This window comes from Hoplias malabaricus, chromosome 13 (genome assembly GCF_029633855.1).
Source record: "Hoplias malabaricus isolate fHopMal1 chromosome 13, fHopMal1.hap1, whole genome shotgun sequence".
Taxonomy (NCBI): Eukaryota; Metazoa; Chordata; class Actinopteri; order Characiformes; family Erythrinidae; genus Hoplias; species Hoplias malabaricus.
The window spans coordinates 24,550,912-24,571,453 of NC_089812.1; the positions used below are offsets into that span (position 1 = coordinate 24,550,912).

At 38.1% G+C, this 20,542-nt stretch overlaps 1 protein-coding gene across 1 annotated transcript in view; it reads left to right on the top strand.

Annotated features, from left to right (window-relative positions):
• The window catches only part of kcnh6a (potassium voltage-gated channel, subfamily H (eag-related), member 6a), a 41,646-nt gene that overhangs the window by 16,488 nt on the left and 4,616 nt on the right, over positions 1-20,542 (top strand). Inside the window, exons 7-13 of the mRNA XM_066642196.1 lie at positions 12,377-12,802; positions 14,826-15,243; positions 16,618-16,817; positions 17,169-17,421; positions 18,990-19,183; positions 19,384-19,480; positions 19,732-20,013. Of these exons, the coding sequence (XP_066498293.1) occupies positions 12,377-12,802; positions 14,826-15,243; positions 16,618-16,817; positions 17,169-17,421; positions 18,990-19,183; positions 19,384-19,480; positions 19,732-20,013 (1,870 nt within the window). The remainder of the gene's footprint in view (positions 1-12,376; positions 12,803-14,825; positions 15,244-16,617; positions 16,818-17,168; positions 17,422-18,989; positions 19,184-19,383; positions 19,481-19,731; positions 20,014-20,542) is intronic.

Sequence of the window (20,542 nt, forward strand, 5' to 3'; positions counted from 1 at the left end):
CACATGTATACAAGTATGTACAATCCACTGCATATGCCATTCAAAATTCAACCTCACTCTTCTGTGTTTAAAACTTTATTTTTTAATCAGCCACCTGCTTATTTTTAATCAGCCATTTCTAAAGAAAAAAAATATGGAAATGCATCAGTAATGAATCAGTAAACTACATTAAAATACAGTAAACTAGTATTAGACCGACACATGTAATTGAAATTATGAATAAATTATGCTCTAAGAAGAACATATGAAGAAGTATGTGCTCCTGTGCTGAGAGCTAAGAAGCTGTGCAGGTTTGGCTGTCAGTGCCGCTGTGGCGAAGTTATGACTGGTGATGTAACTGCAGTGGGTAGTTCCTTGCTTGATAATTGAACTTCGATTTGGCATGGTGTGAAAAAAGGGAAATGATATCTCCATTGATCCCTGCTGCGATTGATCCGTCTGTATTACATGTGCTTTGTTATGTGAGCGCCTGGACTGTGCAGTGCAGTGTGTGTGTGTGTTTGCATTTCGAGACATGATAAGGTACTGTAAATTAAATGACTGTTTCTGATGTAATATTACTGACTGGAACTTTGCTGTACTGTGATTGCTCAGTTCACATAGTGCAGGCTGCTTTGCTCGTTATAATTTGTCATTATTTTGATCATGTACTGTAAGTGTTATTGTTCTGAGATTTCACATTTAGATCACAGTCATTACAAATTTTAAAACAGAACAAGCCCCTACAGTCAACTAGTGTGTGTGTATGTTTATGCTCTGGAATGAATTTAAGATATATAGTTAAGGCTGTTCAATGAGAAATTCATTTAATACAAGCATACCCATAATCAGATTATGCCTACAGTATTCAGAAATACTGTACTGTATCACTTTTAATGTTAATATAAAAAAAATCAATGACACTAATTGCCATAATGATGTAAATCACATTCTGAACGTGTGTACTTGCTTAGAAGCTATTACAGTGCATCCAACATTAAAAGCAGTTGGGCTTCTAGTGTCGCTGTCACACAGCTCCAGTGTCCTGGGGTTGTGGGTTCAAGCGCACCTTTAGCTCACCCTCTCTGAGGAGTTGTGAGGTTTGTTGTCCCTGTGTCTGTGTGGATTTCCTCTGGGTACTCTGGTACGCCTGTCACAATAATTACATTATATTTTATTGAACAATATATGGATATTTCCTCAATTTTTCCTGAGTTTACATGTGTTTACATGCGTGTTTGTTTACATAACAGTGAACAACACCAATATTTTAGCCAGTCATGCTGTTCTGTTTTTCAGGTTTTCTCTTGTTTTTTCTTTTCTGGGACCGTTATGTCAATTTGTTTAAAAAACAGTGACTATAATATATTTAAATTCTCTTTGTTAAGGATATTTAAATATTTTTAATATTCCTATTTCAATGTCTGAAAATGTTTAATAACAAAGATTTGCTGAAGGTCCATTGCTATTTGAAGGGGTGTAATTGCACAATTATGTTATTATTATATCGGTAGCATAAAATGACTGATGTTTATCTTAATTATTTCTGGAACAGTACATCAACCACATAAAATGGCTATTGTGACGGACTGTGCTCTAGTATCCTCCCTAAGTCCAAAGTGGCTGCGCAAAATGTCCATAGGTGTTTCACTACATAATTTACTGGTTGTATTGGTAGTAGATACTCAACAACTAATGTAGTTATTAAGTCATTCATAATTGTTGCTTAATGTGATACTGAATCGTTTGTAGTAGTTCCTGAAGGATTGAAATTAGTATACTAAGATCTAAGATTAGTAATTTAATAATATTCATTATCTAGCAAATTAAAAACAACAACAAAAAATTGCTTTTGGAGCTGCAGGTCGTATATATCTCTACTTCCGTTATATGAATATGCTGATGTTCCAGTTGTTGTAGCACCATTTTCTTTTCTTTTCTTTTTTTTTGCACTCTGTGCCTTCGTTTTTTTTTCTGGTTGTGTGCATGTGTGAGAGTGAGACAGAGAGACAGCAAGTCACATAGAGAGAGAGAGAGAGAGAGAGAGAGAGAGAGAGAGAGAGAGGCTGTTTCCCATGTGTCAGTCTGCTCTGATTCCCTCTCCCTGTACTGCTCACAGAATGCCACCATGAGCCTGAAGCAAAAACTTAAACCTGTAAGTACTAATAATTTTAATGCTATTTCCAGACACTTCCTCTCTCACTCTCTAGTTGGTGGAAACCTTGCTGTTTATTTTGCTTTTTCTTTAGTGTTGCTGGTCTCTTACCCTTCAGAGTTTGTTTGTAATGTAAAGGTCAAGACCCTGTTTGATTGATGGCCAATGGCAAATATGGATCACCAGTCAAAGATGTTTGATGATGTTTGACCTAAGAGTCTTTGTTTGATGATGAAGTTACTTCAAAGTTTTGGCCAAGAAGTTTTGCATCAGATTTGAACTTTTCTCCAGTTGGAAAAAATCCTCAGTTTTGCTCCAGTTTTGATTTTTCAGATTCTTTGTGTTGTTTTTTTCTGTATATTTAACTCTGAGCCCTTGTTGAAAATGTGTTTCCTTAAAGTATGATAAAAGTTAAAAAAAGGTCCTCAGAGGAAGGATGTGTTGTTCTTCATAGTTGTTCATGCACAGATGTCATGGTGCTGTTTTCTACCCCTTAGTGTTGTTTGTGTACTTTTAAATTAACTCAAGTTATGCTATCAGTTTGTTGTTTATTTTCTTACATTACAGCAAGGTACAAAGTACAAAAAAGGACTATTTCTAAAATTGAATACTGCTCAAAATCACTTGTCATTTTTAATTGCATTTTAAATTGATTCACTTTTACAATGTAAATTTCAATCTTTGACATTTAAAGATATTTTAGATCAAGATGCATCTTTTTTTTATTTATATTCTTTAAATCTTTATATACTAGGCAATTTTCGAGCCAAAGATTCTTCAGATATGGGTCATTTTAAAAATGACAGATATCATACATTTACCCTCAGTGTTTGCAGCTTTCACAGTTATTTTAAGACCATGCACAAATCTGCTCATGATTTTGGACTCTTTTAAAGTTTCTTAAATTTTTAAGTTTCCTAGATTTTTACAAAGTGATGGAAAGTCCTGAAATGGCACATGACTGTTCACAATGAATAGGTTTTATAGTGTTGAAACATTCCAAACATTTGAACAGTAGTGTCTTAAGAGCCTTATTGTTTGTTTAGTATTTTAGATTACATTGAATTGTCATTTACAGTGGGGAAATTTGCAATGACCCTCATTCATTTATTACCTCACTTGTCTGACAGTTGCTAGATATGCACTTTGGTTTTCTTTTTTTTTAATCACATGTTAGAAATGTATTTAGCATTGAAGAATTGAAGTTATGATTTTGAAGTTATTAAATGAATGGGCTTATTATGTGTAGAGCTGGGAATACTCAAATATACCATCTTTATACTGACTCTACTGTACACATATTCCACAATTACAAGAGTTATGTAATTGTTAAATATGATTAACCTCTCTCCAAAGTAGCTGATGCCATATTTATAATATTCCAAACCCCCCCGGGGGCATTACTAAAATTATTGCATTATTATACATTTTGATCTTTATACATTTTAATCCATTTGCAACCCTGTAGAATTAAAGACTACATCTCTAAAACAGTATATTGTTTGCATTTGGCTCAAACTTTTCTACAGGACCATGCTAATTTGCCATGTTTTCTTGAAAATAATTTGGAATTTTTCTGTACATAAACAAATTCTAAAAAACAGTAGACAGTATAATTAGACCTGTGTAGAGTTAATAGATATTAGATTAAACTATAATAACAGAAATGATAAATATCATATCCCCTTTAAAATGTTTTAATTTTTATACTAAATGGACCAGTGGGAAAGCTCCAAAATTACTTAACAAAAGTCTTTCTCCATTAAATTCCATTCAAAGATGGTTGTGACACCTCAAAAAACATGGCAATAATGCTTGTATTTGGTAATTTGAGCACAGTTGTCCATCAGGATTTCCCCTGGATCAATCACAGAATAAGTCATTGTGTTTGTAATTAAAACTGTGTGACAGTGATGCTGTGAGAATGCTGCTAATTACAGCAATTCCAGCCTTTTACGTTTAATCTGTGGTTTAAATGACTGGTGCACGGTAGTCTGGGCTGTGGTTAGTGTATATGTGTGTGTTTGCATGCGTGCAGACAGCATAGATCGGAGCCTGTCATTATGAAACAGAGCGGTGGATTATATCAATAAGTTGAGCCCTCGCGCGCCACTGAATCCGTGTGTGTGCATGTGAGCAGTGAGTGTGTGCTCATTAGTGAACACATGGACCTGAGTGTGTGCTTGGGGTGTGTCTTCTTTTATGTACAACTGTGGAAACTCTGCTAGTGAACTCTATGGAAAATCTGCTCACACAGGCAGTGACAGCAGTTTGCTTTTTACATTTGTGTGCAAACATTTGGAAGTTGATTGGAACAAAATGAAATAAGCCATAACGTCTGCACATTTTATTTTTTTCAATATGTTCAATTTCCGCATTTTAGTATCTAATTTAGCATTACACTTTTATAGTACCTTTCTAGTATCTAACAAATAATGGCACTAAAAAGCTTATTAGAGCGTGTGATGGATTTTTAAAACTTTAAAAGGCTCTTCACTCTCACACATCTCTTAAGCAAACATGCTTCTTAATGGAACCAACAGTGGTCCTTCTATGGCATCCCTCAAGGATCCTTTGAAGCACTTTTATTTTTAAGGGTGCAGAAGGCATGGTTATTTTTCTAAAACACCAGAGATAAAGTTTGAGAGAGTCTGTGTGAGAGAGACTGAGTGGGAGTGGAAAAGAGGGACTGAATGACACAGACGGAGACATAGGAGAAAGAGAGATTGCAAGTGAATAAGGGAGCAAGATTGTAGGAAAATGAGCGAGAGAGTAACATGAGAGAGACATGAGGAAAAGGGAGAGAGAGAAAGTGACTAAGACTAAGAGTAATGAGAGAAAAAAGGACTGAGACAGAGATAGAGTTAGATAAAAGAGGAAGAGTTTGCATGATGGAGAATGAAAGAGAAGAAAAGGGCTGTCATTGGTATAGAATGTTTCTCCTATAATGCTGTAAGAATGATGATACTGATCTTTTAGATGACCACTTTTGGTCAGCCTCAAAAAGATTTTCATGCTCACTGAGCCTGTATTACTGGGTATGGAAACTCTACTAAACAATACCTGGCCTTCCTAAAAGAATGAGTCAGTCATTGTCTGTATCCATCTATTTATCCAGTTCAGGGTTGCGGTGGGTTAGGAGCATACCCGGAATCACTGGGCACAAGGCGGGAACACACCCTGGTGGGTGCACCAGGCCTTCACAGGGCGACCCACACACATTCACTCCGTGCTACCCAAGAATGAAAGCGAATAGGTGAAATTTTTATAATTGCACCCAAAACTTTTTGCTTGGTAAAATATTTCTGAACACACACAGACTCTATATACACACCTGATCCATTTCTTTTAACTTGAGATTTTGACAGGTAACTTGGGCATTTTCCTTTCAAACACATAAGCAGTGTGTGTATTGTTACAACTGCCAAAACGGCACCCCGTGTGAGGTAGTCGTTGCTTTGCCGTTTGGGCTATGCAAAACAGTATGCAAAACATTTCTCATTTCCCTGTGCAGATTTCTCCTAGTTACACAATGGATGGTCAACCACTTCTTGTTCACACTTGGTCTGCTTCAGAATGTCCATAAAGAACATCCTATGTCCAAAGCTTTATGGACACTTAAGATAGGTGAATTCAGCCACGTCTGGTGGACACAGATGTTCTGTTGTCAAGTTCTGAAATTTCCATGGAAAACACAAATTGAAATGAATCACAATGAATCACTAGTCTTTGCTCACAATGCACAGTTCCTAGCCAGAGTTAGAGCAGTGTAAAATCTCCCAGCATTAACTTCTGGAGAATTCTTTATTCCCTAGATAGATGTCACTGAATACAATACCTTTAGTTTGGGTCAGTGAGGTGTTTTTAATCCAGAGTTAGTATCTGACCTCACTAATGTTTATGTGGCTGAATGTGGCTCAGTACTACAATTACTGAGGCTCTTATTGTAACAAAGGAGACAAACTCCCTGTCAGTACCCTTGATTTTGTGAGTTGTTTGCAATTTATTGAGCATATTATGTATCAGTGAACAAGAGCTAGGAAAAACTAGGCAAGCCTAGTTTAGCTGAACCGCCATTAGCCATATGGCCCTTGTCACAGAGGTTTTTCTCGCATTTCAAAAACAGGAAAGCCCAAAATACATACCCTTATGATTGGAAGGTCTGGAGAAGCTTTGGTGTTTTATATCAATGTCTTTGTTTACAATAATAACGAAAAAAAAACAAACTATAAAAATAGATTTATCTTGTCAGTTGCTGACAGTGTGTATTAAAGATCCATGGAAAGCCTGTTATTTTCTGTTCATACAAAGCTACAAAACAGAAGCACAGTGTAGAGATTACATTAAAGCAACTCTTTTACCAGAAAGCAACAAGATAACATTTAAGTTTCTGAACATTTCTAAAACCTTAACATTTTATAAACCAAGTAATCTATACTTGATAAAGGAACAGTGCATTGCTGGGAGCTAGATATTTATGTACTGACTTACATTTCTATAAGGGTCAGACTGATAAAATTCACAGCCTAGTTTATTTTGAGTAACACGTCGCTCTGGTGTTCTGGCTTTAATCCGGATATTTTGCCCGTTTCCGTGTAAAGTTAAACAAAAAGCTGTGCAGATGTAATTTACTCATCAGAAAGTCAGTAACAGTGAGATGTGTTTGTGTATTCTTGTCGTTATAGGGACAGACAAGATGACTTTCTGTTTGTTAAATATATAGTAGAAAACAAAAGGCTGGGTCACAGAAACATTTTTCAAACATAACTAAGAGACTATGAGAAATATTACCTCAACAACGTTCAGCACATTTCTGTTTGAGGTTCCAGTAAAACACTGAGCTGCACCGCGGCGGACGGTGGACCTACAGCGCTAAAGCAGCGCGAGTGTGTCCCAAGCATTCAGTAAGCATTCCGTTTCTGCTGGTCCGGCAAAAACACCTGAATAACTTTTAACAGGATTTAAGCAGACGTATATGGAAAATGTTTTAGTGTTACATTATATATCTGCTTTCACATATTTTACTAAGCAGTACACAACAATCAGCCATATAGGAAGTTCTACAGTTGCTCTACATACGTTGTTAGCCCACTTTCACCCTGATTTTTATTGGTCAGGACCCTCATATAACCACCACAGAGCAGGTATGATTTGGGAAGTGGTGCCTTGACAGTGTGGCAGTGATACTGACATGGTGATTATGTGTTGTGTGTGTGTTGTTTTGGCGTGAATGGACTTGACACAGCAGTGCTGCTGGAGTTATTAAACACTGTGTCCACTAATTGTCCACTCTGTTGGACACACCTACCTTGTGGGTTCAATCATAGTAGCTCATCATGAGTAGCTCATCCTATTTCTGCACATTTTGTGCTAATCATTCCCTAGTCCTTTTTCAGTGGTCACAAGACACTTTTGACTGAATATTTTTGGTTGGTTTGTTTTCTGTTTAACAATGCATTTGATCACCAAATCAGCACTGCAGTGCAGATAATGTCATGTTATGTGGGTATATCTGTGCCGGTGACATCCATGTGTGAAAGTACCAATGTTGTGGAGGTGCATTTTGATATTTTAGAGGGACATATGCTGCCGTCAAGGTAACATAGTTTCCCAGGAAGTACAGCTGTACAGTGCTAGGCCTCATTCTGCATGTAATATAACAGTGTGGCTTTGTAGGCACAGTGAATGTGCTTCACTGCCCTCTCTGAGGTCCAAATTTGTCTCCTGTTGCACATCATGAAGAGGAGAATCAGACAAATGTGTGTTGTCCAGCTGAAGTCTTTAAGCATTAACAGGCAAAAAAAATCTACTTTCGCAGACCTTTAACAATTAGTATCCTCAGTTCCCAAATGATTAAACAGTGTAATTTAAAGGAAATGTGATGTAACACTGTGACACAGAATACATGCATGTGTCCTAATGTTTTTGGATTGTGTTGCACTCATCAAAATATGTATTTGTTTATTTGAATGAAAACAAAAGGAGATCAGTGAATACCCTTGTAGTTTTCAGTTTAATAAAGGTTAAAAAGAAATAACATATCACAAATTCTGGTTTGTATTGCATTTTACACAAAATCCCAGTCTCTAATTATCACCCCAGTATAAATGACTTAGATTTTTAACAGTTTTTTGACTTAATGAATGGCAATATTAAATACGAAGGGAGAGGACAACTAAGGTAAAAAGGCCTGTGTCTTAGCTTCAGATAAAGTGCCAGCAGACCAGGGAGAGAGGGAGGAACGTGCATGGTCACACTCAGTTCCAATTTGGTCAGACCTACTGAAAATGTTCTAAAACACTCTCTCTTCTCTCCCTTCTGTCGATTTCCCACTAAATGGGTTAGTTCATCCGATGTGTTTTCAGAGTGATAGAGCCACAGGATCACATGGTGCTGGAGGTGTGGGACTGGCTGCATTTATAAGGGTCCAGAATCAGTTGGAGCTTTTGTTTTGTGGAGTCTTCAGATTATGGGCGAGCCTGTTGCAATGTGTAACTGTAGTGTGTCTTTAGAGTGACTATAGTGGGTCATTTCATATGATGTTAACAAGTTGTTTTCATAATTTTAGGAGATCTTTACTGTAACTTTATCAAGTCTTTAGTGTGTCTGTTTCTCGGTGTTGCATTGTAGGTCAGTGCCTATATTATCTTTTTTTCTAACTGTTGTTTATACTTTAGTTTCTTTTTTCAAGTGTCAAGGACTTCCATGGACTATCTGCACTTATCCTGCTTCTGTCTAAGTTATTGATTCCTGTTTGTCTGTTTGTTAGCAGCTCTCCTCCCTTCCCTTGTGTCTTTTCTGAGGAATTTGATAGAGCTGTAGGCTTACTTTGTGTAGGGCTGATTGTGTGATGATGAACGTGGAGAGAAGATGTTTGTTTCGGGGTCGAGAGGGTGGCCTCTTAGGCTTTATGAAGACTCATTTCTCCTGCGGCTGTTGTGGCAGAGAGCACGAAGCCCTGGAAAACTTGGATATGGAGGCACTCATCGTTGTACCGGTCAGTAACCTCAGTCACCAGTAGAGAATAAAAGGAGTGTGTTCATGTAACTCTTTTGAGGAGATAAATAGATGTATAACTGGTTAAAATTGGTGTATTCTTATGTGAAAGAGTAAATAGTTGTTTAACAATGTGGTGCTGTATCAAATGTTTTAAAGGTGTTTTATATTTGTCTATAGTGCTGTATGACAGGTTAAAAAATGTATTAAATATAATGCTGCATAGTTAAATGCAACAGGTAAATATGTGATGTAAAATGATGTATAGTGATGTTTAACTAATATAAGATGGAGCAACATGGTGTATAGTGATATATGAGGGGATACACATAGTGTAAAATGATGTAAAGTGAGGCACATCTGGTTAAAGACGTAGTAAATTGTCATCTGCTCTAGGAAAAATTGCCTTGGTTGTTTTTGTGGCTTTCGTTTTCCTGTGTTGCAACTTAACATCTATTTCTGACTTGAGAACGCGTCACAGTTACAGCTGTAGAGACTTTTACATCCTATATAAAAACATAGTGTTTTGGGGTCAGCTTACTGGAATAGACACGGCCTTCTGCTCTTTGCAGCAAACTGGATCATGTCAAGTCTTAAGCTATTAGCAGGCAATGAGTCGATGAGTGATAACCTGAGTTTCTCGGCTGAGCTATTTATGCACCAGGAAATTCCCCCATCACATACTATTTTCAGTCATCATCGTCACCACTACTGACAGGTTTAGCTTTGAGATTAATTCAGATTCCATGGTAACCAGTGATGGCCATTGACCAGTGAGGGTAGTCCCTTTGTCCCAGTCCACCAAGTTTTCCACATTACTGATGTCGGCTGATCAATTTGCGGTTTCCATGGTAACCAGCAGTTGCCATGGTCCCCTGAGCCAGCCATAATCACAGTTTGCTAATGGAACATTAGTGCTATTTGCTGATGGTGTGATCTCTAAAAAATCCTCCAGTACAGCGTTCGTAGTGTGGGAGATGAGAAGTACCTGTTAAGTGCGGAGCAGGTACGCGACCTGTTTAAAAGTAACTAGTGGCAAAATAAATGGATAATGTGCATATCCCTCATGTACATATGTACACTGAACTGGAATTAATAACAGTGGGTTTTCTGATGAATACTGGCAAGAAGAACATTTGTTCAGATTTAATCAATGTTGATATGTGTTGTGGACTTGTGTATTGCATATTCACAGTAAAATAAATGCATTATTCCAATAAGCCACAAACTTAAATTTTATAAAAATCCATATATTGTTAGAAGTTGAACACATGTACAAATGGAGATACAACATTTTGGAATTAAACATGAGATACCGAAACAGGCAAGAGTAGACCTCAGTATATATCATTTACCCTGTAATCATTCCACACACCTAAAATTCATTTTTTTTTTTCAATTAAATATTTAACTGAAACTAAAATTTTGAACAATGTTTCCAACATTTTGAAAGGTAGTGCATATATTATCCTATCCCTGTGTTTGCCAGACTTTGCTACCTATAAAAAAGATTTATCCATTCAAGCCTGCATAATTTTCTGTGCAGATTTTTTCCTTTGTGTCTCTGTTTTTTTGTGTCTCTGAACTAATTTTTACTAATGATTCATTCTTAGATTTTTTTAGATTTCTTCTAAAGTGAACGTCACTTCAGACTCCATTCTCTTTATCATTTTATCTTGTCTGTTGAGTTTTTCAGTGTGACTATTAGTCTTTCCTTTTGAATGAGGTCTGATAAAAAAGTGGTAAAAAACTTCTCACACAGAGGGTCAGACCATCCCTGAGAATCTCAAAAAGTGATATTTGAGATTAATCTTACGATTCAGCTGTTGGATAGATGTGTTAACAGAGTATAGCAGTACTGGCAGAAGTTTTGTTTACACCAATATATCAATATATCTAATTGATTAAGAGGGGCAGCACGGTGGCGCAGCAGGTAGTGTCGCAGTCACACAGCTCTGGAGGTTGTGGCTTTGATTCCCGCTCCGGGTGACTGCCTGTGAGGAGTTTGTGTGTTCTCCCTGTGTCCGCATGGGTTTCCTCCGGGTGCTCTGATTTCCTCCCACAGTCCAAAAACACACGGTGATTGGTGACTCAAAAGTGTCCGTAGGGGGGTGTGTGTGTTCCTGCCTTGCGCCCAATGATTCCAGGTAGGCTCTGGACCCACTGCAACCCTGAATTGGATAAGCAGTTACAGATAATGAATGAATAATTGATTAAGAGCATTATATCCTCATAAAATGAGGCTTTTTTTTATCTGATTTAATTTTATTCTATTGTCTTCACTCATATTAAGCAGGACTTGAATTAATCTTACTCTGTTCCAATTTGTGGATGGTTTAGACTGTTTGAAATTCAAAATACTTGCAATTAAAAAAGCAATAGGTTCTATTTCTGGATATGTGGTTTGTCTTGTTAATGTTTACAATAAAAAAGGCTTTAAAGGAGTTCTTTTACAATTTACAAGGAATATTTGCTGTTTATGCATGCTATGGGAAAAACCTTCACACTACTTGTTTCTAACTGTCTAATATATAATGTATAGATTTTATTAGCTACATAAATGAAAGGTAAAACACCTTGCTGAGTTGATGCCATCAGGAGCTTCTGAATGAAAGTAGAATTACATTCAAACTCTAAATCAATTAACATTTCACTGTTGCTGCCCAGGCGGCACGGTGGCACAGCAGGTAGTGTCGCAGTCACACAGCTCCTGGAGGTTGTGGGTTCGATTCCCACTCCGGGTGACTGTCTGTGAGGAGTTGGTGTGTTCTGGTGTGTCCGCATGAGTTTCCTCCGGGTGCTCCGGTTTCCTCCCACAGACATGTTCCTCCAAAAACACACGTTGAAAGGTGGATTGGCGACTCAAAAGTGTCCGTAGGGGTGTTTGTGTGTTGCCCTTCCAGGGTGTGTTCCTGCCTTGCGCCCAATGATTCCAGGTAGGCTCTGGACCCACCGTGACCCTGAACTGGATAAGGGTTACAGATAATGAATGTTGCTGCCCTCATTTAAGTCCACACTGTGGCTACCACACATATCACAAAAAAAAAAAAAACAAGTCTGTTACAGCATAGGATTAAATGCAAATGGTTATTTCTTAAAACATGTACTGCTGTGTTTTCTTTGTGGTTGAAAACGGGCAAAAATGAATTAAACCTTGATAAACATAATAGTAACCGTGACACTCTCTTGTATCTCTCAAAAGTATTCTTGCCTTGTAAGAACTCTATACCATGTCTTACCATCCAGGTGCTGTCTCTGGGAGCTGATGTGCTTCCTGAGTACAAGCTCCAGGCCCCACGCATCCACAAGTGGACCATCCTGCACTACAGCCCGTTTAAGGCGGTATGGGATTGGGTGATCCTGCTGCTTGTGCTTTACACAGCTGTCTTCACACCCTACAGCGCCGCCTTCCTGCTCAACGAACAAGAGGAAGAGAGCCGGCGCACCTGCGGCTACACCTGCAACCCCCTCAACGTGGTGGATTTGGTGGTTGATGTCATGTTCATCATTGACATCGTCATCAACTTCCGTACAACGTACGTCAATCACAATGACGAAGTGGTGAGCCACCCGGCGCGGATAGCCCAGCACTATTTTAAAGGCTGGTTCCTCATCGACATTGTTGCAGCCATCCCCTTCGACCTGCTCATCTTCAGATCAGGATCAGATGAGGTGAGAGGGTTGAGAGAGGTATGGAGGGAGAAGAGGAGAGGAAGTATGAGAGGGTGGGCATGGGGTTCGGATTTCAGACTTTTAAACATTTTCTCATATAAATATATTATTTCCATAGATGATGCAACAGTAGTACTGGGCCATTTGCCTCTTATGAAAATATTTGACTCTTGATCAATATTCAACATCAGTTACAGACATTAAGAACAAAACCACATCATTCTAGCCCAGGAAAAAAAATATAAATGTTTAAATGGAAATATTCGTATGTTTACAAATATTTGTAGTGTAAAACACATTTTGGGATTCAACCTTAGCAAAGGTTGATTCATTTGTTTAATCAAAAGCATCTTGTTAAGCCAGCTTTTGAAGCATGGCACATTTATTAATGCCATTGACTTTTTGGCAGCAGCCACATCAATTTCACAGCCTGCTGTTGTGATTTGTAAAGCAGTTCATAAAATAACTTTCCTGTTCTGGTTAAGAGAATGCTTTTTGAATAATTTGAATTATTTTGATTACATATTTTTAACAACACAGATTTAATTATAACGTATAAAAAAAAGCATAGCACCATAGATTTTCAAAAATAGATCTTTCCAAATGCTGAGCAGTGAGTGTAGTTTTGCAGCTGTCAGACTACTGTATATTTAATGGTAATGGTGGCCTGGTGATTGGGAACCTCAGACCTACAGCTTTGTGACATTGGTATTGTTTTTTTCTCAGTGCTTTGCAAACTCTACTGATGTTATTTTTCAGAAGTGAAGATAGGTCATTCTGGGCAAACAGACTTTTCTCTGTATTAATAACTTACAGAAAAGTGAACTGAGGTTTGTTCATGAAAGATCTCTACCATATGTTCTATGTGAAAATTAAATACCTGTTTTATATTCATAACTTTTAGAGGGTAGGTTTGGTTTTCACTTTTAAACTAATTGGCAGTTATGACAAACAGTTTGTTACGGACAGGTGTTTTATGGCCACAGAAAGATATTTCGCTGAATGAGTAATTTAATGCAACTGAGCCTCATTAAGGGCTGCTTGAGCAAACCACTTAAAGTCTACTGGAAATATCACAGAATTCACCAGTCATATGGTGAACCCAAGGGGAAGTTATGTTAAAAAAAAAAAAACTTTTTCAGTACATTAGAACATTAACATTAGGATCTGGATCCTACCTAACCACAAACTGTGAAAAAATTAGAACTCTTTTTGTAGTCTGCCTAAGTCAGAACACGTGGAATAAAATGAGTCGTTCTAATATTGTGTAGGATTAGGATGCCTCTTTGCAGTTTATCTCCAGCCACAGCACTGGACCCCCCTGATTGTGAGAGCATGAAGACAAGGTTAAACGGAGCAAAACAAATTTAAAAAGTACAGAGAAATACGATTACTGAGATGACAACGGAGAAGTTTGGACACTGAGTGAAAATGGCTAAAAACTGTTCCTCGCTCCTGGGCTGTCACTGTGAACTGAGCTGTGGCTCTTTCTCATTTAAAGGCACAAATGCTGATAATGGCTGTTGTGAACAGGGCTGATTGGAAAGGGGAGAACGCTACTGTGTTGTTTGACCCTTGTGGTATTTTGACCAAAGCAGGTCACAGATGTTTCATTAAGACCCCAGAACTGTGTCTTTGACTTGGAAAAAGGGTAGAAGGTGTGTTAGGAATGAAACAAAAGTAACAAAAGTTAAATTGTTTGTTACAATAAAATTCCTAAACTAAGACATTTCTTTAGTAACTAGTATAACGTTTTCATAGTACAAATGTTTTAGAATCATTTCTAGTAATAACGGAATACTTTGTAGCAGTTACTAAACTTAAACTTAATTTTAAGCCTAAACTGCAGTGGCTTGTGTATGAGCAAGCACTTCAATTCCTCATTCTCATACCTACAACTTATATATTTTTTTGTTGCTATGGAATCATTCATAGTAGTTATGTGTGAGGTATTGAACTGTAGCTCTTGCCATCTACAGTTCTTGCATTGTCTAATCCTTTTTTTTGTCACCCCTCCCCTCAGCCCCAGACCACCACTCTGATTGGCTTGCTGAAGACTGCGAGGCTGCTGCGGTTGGTGCGTGTGGCGAGGAAGCTGGACCGTTACTCTGAGTACGGAGCAGCCGTCCTCTTCCTCCTCATGTGCACCTTCGCCCTCATCGCCCACTGGCTGGCCTGCATCTGGTACGCCATCGGCAATGTGGAGCGCACCGGCTCTGCCCGCATCGGAGGCATGAAAATTGGCTGGCTGGACAACCTGGCTGATCAAATCGGCAAGCAGTACAACGATAGTGATGCCAACTCAGGACCCTCCATCAAAGACAAATATGTCACAGCACTGTACTTCACCTTCAGCAGCCTCACCAGCGTCGGCTTTGGCAACGTCTCCCCCAACACCAACCCAGAGAAGATATTTTCCATCTGTGTCATGCTGATTGGCTGTGAGTGACACACTCGCTCTGTCCAACTCCTTCACTTCTTCCTTCATTCATACCTCTACATATAGAAAATAAAATCTCCTTAATTTCTCTGTCGTTTCTGCTAAACAATGAGATCAGATGAAAAGACAGAGGAGATTTTGTATTAACTTTTGTTGCTAATATTTTTCTCCTAAGCAAAACAGGCCTTTATTTGAACAAGCAAAATGTAAGCACTAAAATGTCCTTAAACAAGAATTTAAACTTACTACAGATTTCAAACATTTAGAAACTCCAAACCCGGTGTCTTAAAGGGAATTCCTGAGATTGAAATTCTGCATAGCTTATATTGGAACAGAGACAGATAGAGGGTTTGATATGAAATGGTAATGTCACAGAGAAACTTGTGAACCGTGTTGGTGAAAATAACCAGATGGCTGATGAGTTTAATACTTCTAAAAGCTAAATCACATCAAGGAAAATATATGAAATGGTTCTGAATGTGTTATATTATATAATATTTTGGGCTAAAATATGTATATGTATTTTTTGAAGTTATTCCATGGCTGAGGGATAAAATTATAATTAACATTTAGATGCTATAATCCTGCCATAGACAATGTAACCTCAGATTTTTCCCCACCCCTTTAAAGAAAATACATTTTCTTTACGTGTTTATATATTACATTTCATTTTTATATAGTATAATTAAATTAAATAATTTAGATGTCTAATCTCTAAAAATAGATTAATATTTGCTTATTTTCATAATGTAGATGGTAACACTTTAAATACTTGCTCAAACCAACTCAAACCAAGTTACAAAGTAATGTCACAGACGTGTTTGTCATTTCTGACATTCTGTTATGTAAAAGAGGAACAAAATGTTTGTGTTATATTGGCTAGCTTAACATGGTATAAACAGTAGGCCTGAATTTGTATAGTTGTATGTTATACCAAGTGTTAGAAACCAAACATGCAAGTCCATTTGAGACCTACAAATTTCAGTGTTTTGAGATAAATGAGGGATTTTTTTGGGGTGCTGTTTACATGACACTAATTAGAGAGGTATTAGGTAACTTCACTTGTGATATAATAAAAAAACTAAAGAAACAAACAAAAGACACCAAACAGATTTTGACTAATCAACAACATTTGAGGTATGGGAGGACTCTAAACTCTTTCCTACATTTTCATTTAGAAAAATAGTCCTGGGATAAACATGCTCTTAACGTCTTTAGGTTTTCTTGCTCAGATACACATTTCAGCTCATAAAGGACTTGATGAGTAATCAGTGTTTACATCAACTTCATCAGGGGCTCCACGGCTGGGACTGTGCACTGCTCACTCATAGTGTAACATTCACCAAATAATTTTTATTGCCTATTCCTTCTCCAGCTCTGATGTATGCAAGTATCTTTGGTAACGTGTCAGCTATAATCCAGCGTCTGTATTCCGGCACGGCACGCTACCACACACAGATGCTGAGGGTAAAAGAGTTCATCCGCTTCCACCAGATCCCTGGAGGCTTGCGTCAGAGGCTGGAGGAATATTTCCAGCACGCCTGGTCCTACACCAATGGCATCGACATGAATGCTGTGAGTTTCACACTGTTTGCCTGTGGTATGTGTCCCACTGGCCAATTGAATAAAGCTTCCTAAGTAGTCATTCTAAGTCAGAAGCTTGAGGAATATTTTTAAAGCTGAAGCATAAATTGAATGAAGTATGAAGTGTTAAATTTCCTGAAATTTTAAATTTACACTTAGCGAGTTCCCTGATTCTATTTACTCAGGCTGATGTCATTGTCCTACATTAAAAAAAGCAAAAGTGTATATTATGAAGATATAGAACAAAGATATTGGTATAACTGTTTGTTAATATATATATTATTTCAGTTTCATTCTCTCATCCTTTTTCTTCCTCTGTCTCTCTTTCTCTCCTCTCTGTAGGTGCTGAAGGGTTTTCCAGAGTGCCTGCAGGCTGATATCTGTCTTCATCTCAACAGGAGTCTGTTACAGAACTGTAAGGCCTTCCGCGGAGCAAGTAAAGGCTGTTTACGAGCTCTGGCCATGCGTTTTAAAACCACCCACGCCCCACCGGGTGACACACTAGTACACAGTGGAGACGTGCTGACGGCCCTCTACTTCATCTCCCGAGGCTCCATTGAGATCCTCCGAGAGGACGTGGTGGTGGCCATTTTAGGTAAAACACATATCAGTTTTTGTAATTCAGTGGTCACTTCATCCTCAGTTATTTAATAAAGTGATGGTTTGGCAAATATTTTATTTAAATAATTTCCCCCCAAAACACAGATGGTCAGTTAACCAAGATCTGCTTACTGTCCAAAGTGTACTCAATGTGTTTGAGGAGCTTGTCACAGGTTTATGCTTTGAATTATATTATACACCATTTAGCCCTAATATTAATAACACCTGTTTGTTTCTAAACTCACTGACTGTATACATGCACTTATACATTTCTAAAGTTACATTTCTTACATTTTCTAAAGGCCATTAGCCATCTGTCCTTTGATGATAATGACCCTCAGAGTACCACCACAGAGCAAGTACTATTTGGATAGTGGATATTTATGATGGTTCTCAGTCCATTAGTGACACTGAGTGTTTAAAACTTTGGCAGCGCTGCTGTGTCTGATGCACTTGTACTAGCACAACACACACTATCACACCATGACCACCTCAGTGTCACTGCAACACTGAGAATGACCCACCACCCAAATAATGCCTGCTGTCTGTTGGTCCTGACCAATCGAAATCAAGATGAAAGAGTGCAAAGAAAGTATGCACAGCAACAGATGGACTACAGTCTGTATTTGTAAAAGTGCTCCTTTATGGTCAGTGGAGCTGAGAGAATGCAGAGTGTGTGAAAACAAGGAGGCTGTAATTATGTTATGGATGATCTGTGTAGAATATTATATTATATTACTTGGTCGGTATAAAGTCAGGTAAAATGTTATATTATGGCCCCCCAACACCTTACCCTTTTCAAATAAAATTTTGTAATGTTTGTGTATAACTTTGTCTCTTATAATATAGTATATATTTTTTTAATTGCCTGGTGTTCTGTGTTTTATTTACATGTGATTTTCCCTGCACTCCCTGGCTTGCTCTGATAAGCCTGAGTGACTCAATATATTTGTGCCTTATTGATCATGCCATATTGATTATTTGTGGGCCAAACATTTAGATTATTCCTGTGCCTGGCAACATCTCTATATTTAAACCCATGTAGTGCCATCTAGTGTTTGCTTTGTGGACCCTAGTTTGAGACTGGGTTTACATTACAAGTTCAAAGTAGCACAAAATAACGATTGGAGATGCTCAGAGGAGTCGGCATGACAATAATAAAGTGTCAGCACTTGATGCGAGAAGCAGCACAAAAATGCTGGCAGAATGGCTCTTTTTATCTTGTTTATCTGACTACAAAAAACTGACTGGGTGGTCTTGTTTCACAAGACCCCTAAATACCCACATGTTCTGAACAAGTGCTTCTTTCATTATATGTTCTGTTAATAGTTTTAAAATGGTTTTACTTTGTAGTGCTAGTCCACAGACTAAATTAGGGCAACAGTGGACTCCATTAAGCAAGGCTTTTAACAGCCTTAGAGTAAAAAAAAAGGGTTTGGAGAAATTGACCTTATTTCCTTCTACGCATTAATCTTATGCTGGTTTTTCCAGTCGGCTACAAAAACGCACATATTTTCATAGTTACATGTATTATCCTGTACTCCTCCTTTTCTCTCTATCTAGGTAAGAACGATATATTTGGGGAGCCCATCAGTCTTTATGGGAGGCCAGGAAAGTCGAGTGCCGACGTGAGGGCTCTGACCTACTGTGACCTGCACAAGATCCTGCGCGATGACCTGCTGGAGGTGTTGGATATGTATCCAGACTTCTCTGACAGCTTCTGGACCAATCTGGAGATCACCTTCAACCTCCGAGATGTAAGTCACATGCTGAGCGTTCACAATGTCACTAAGGTGTGTTTAATATTTAGAGAAATATCATAAATTTCTGTCTATACCAAAATTAGAATTTTGAACTGATATGTTTTTAATATGACAGCGAGAATGTATCAGACAAACTTATGTTTGTGTGTATGTAATTAGTGGTTATAAGAGTTACTGAAGCTTGTGTGTATCAGGCAGACAGAATAATGCAGCCAACCCCCAGTGAGGAGTCAGACTGCGGCTACCGGCGAGCTAGACGCAGGAGACACTCTCTCAGACGCAACCGACCAGGTACCTCAGTGTGTGTGCATTTTTTTCTCATATATAGTTGCTGTATTATTCTCCAAGATTAAAGTAAAAGTGACAAGATGTTTCTCAATCACTCAGTCCTGTACATGTGCATTGCCATAAGTGTATTATTAATAATTAAGCATGAATTATTTAATTGTTAAAGACATGGAGCCCCATATATATTTTGTTTGGTTTTTGACCTCCATAGCCTCCTTGTGGAAGGTTAATCTCTGTTTGTCTGCTCTGTTCAGATGGGATGGATAGGGAAGATGCATATCCAGATCAATCCTGTGCTCCAATGGGCAACCACAGAGGGGCACTCTCACGTTCTCAGTGGGATGACTTGTGCAGTAGCGCCAGTGCCGGCTCTCTGTCCAGTGAAGATGAAGTCAAACCACCAGGACCTGGCCGGGGAGACGTGTACACTTCTGAAGTGCAGGATTACCCACCAACTGTAGTCAGCCTCCTGCCCCCTAACAACTCCCCAGCAGGCATGGGGGGACCCCTGGAGCAGGGGGCACATCCCTACTCAGGTACAGAGAAAAAGAGGACATACCAGATAAAAAAAATGACTGTCAATAGCACAAACGTACTCAGTTTTTGGATTTACCATAAATATATTTGACCCGTTACTAATGGAAGCTTTACATCAATTAACAATGTGCAGACATCATGCCGTTATCATCACACACTTACCTCTGAGTCACTAACTGAGTCAGAGGGTTTAGTAATAGCAGATAGATAATCTATAAAACAAAACCAAGAAGAAAATAAAGCAAGTTTATTTAAAGAACTTGCAGTTCATAATGTTGTACATAATAACAAAAGCAAAAGGAGATATAAGAGAGGAAAAAGGATGTGTAAAAGTCTAAAATATAAAAAGCTTAAAAATATTAGAATAAAATAAATAATAAAAAAAACATATAGGTTAAATTGGAAAAAAGAGAGCTCTGTCATATGCACACAAAAAGAGGAATATTTTAGATTTATAATAGATTTATAATTTGCTACGCAGCATAACAGCTGTTCTGTTCAATGCCAAATCCAGTCCAGTTCTGCTTA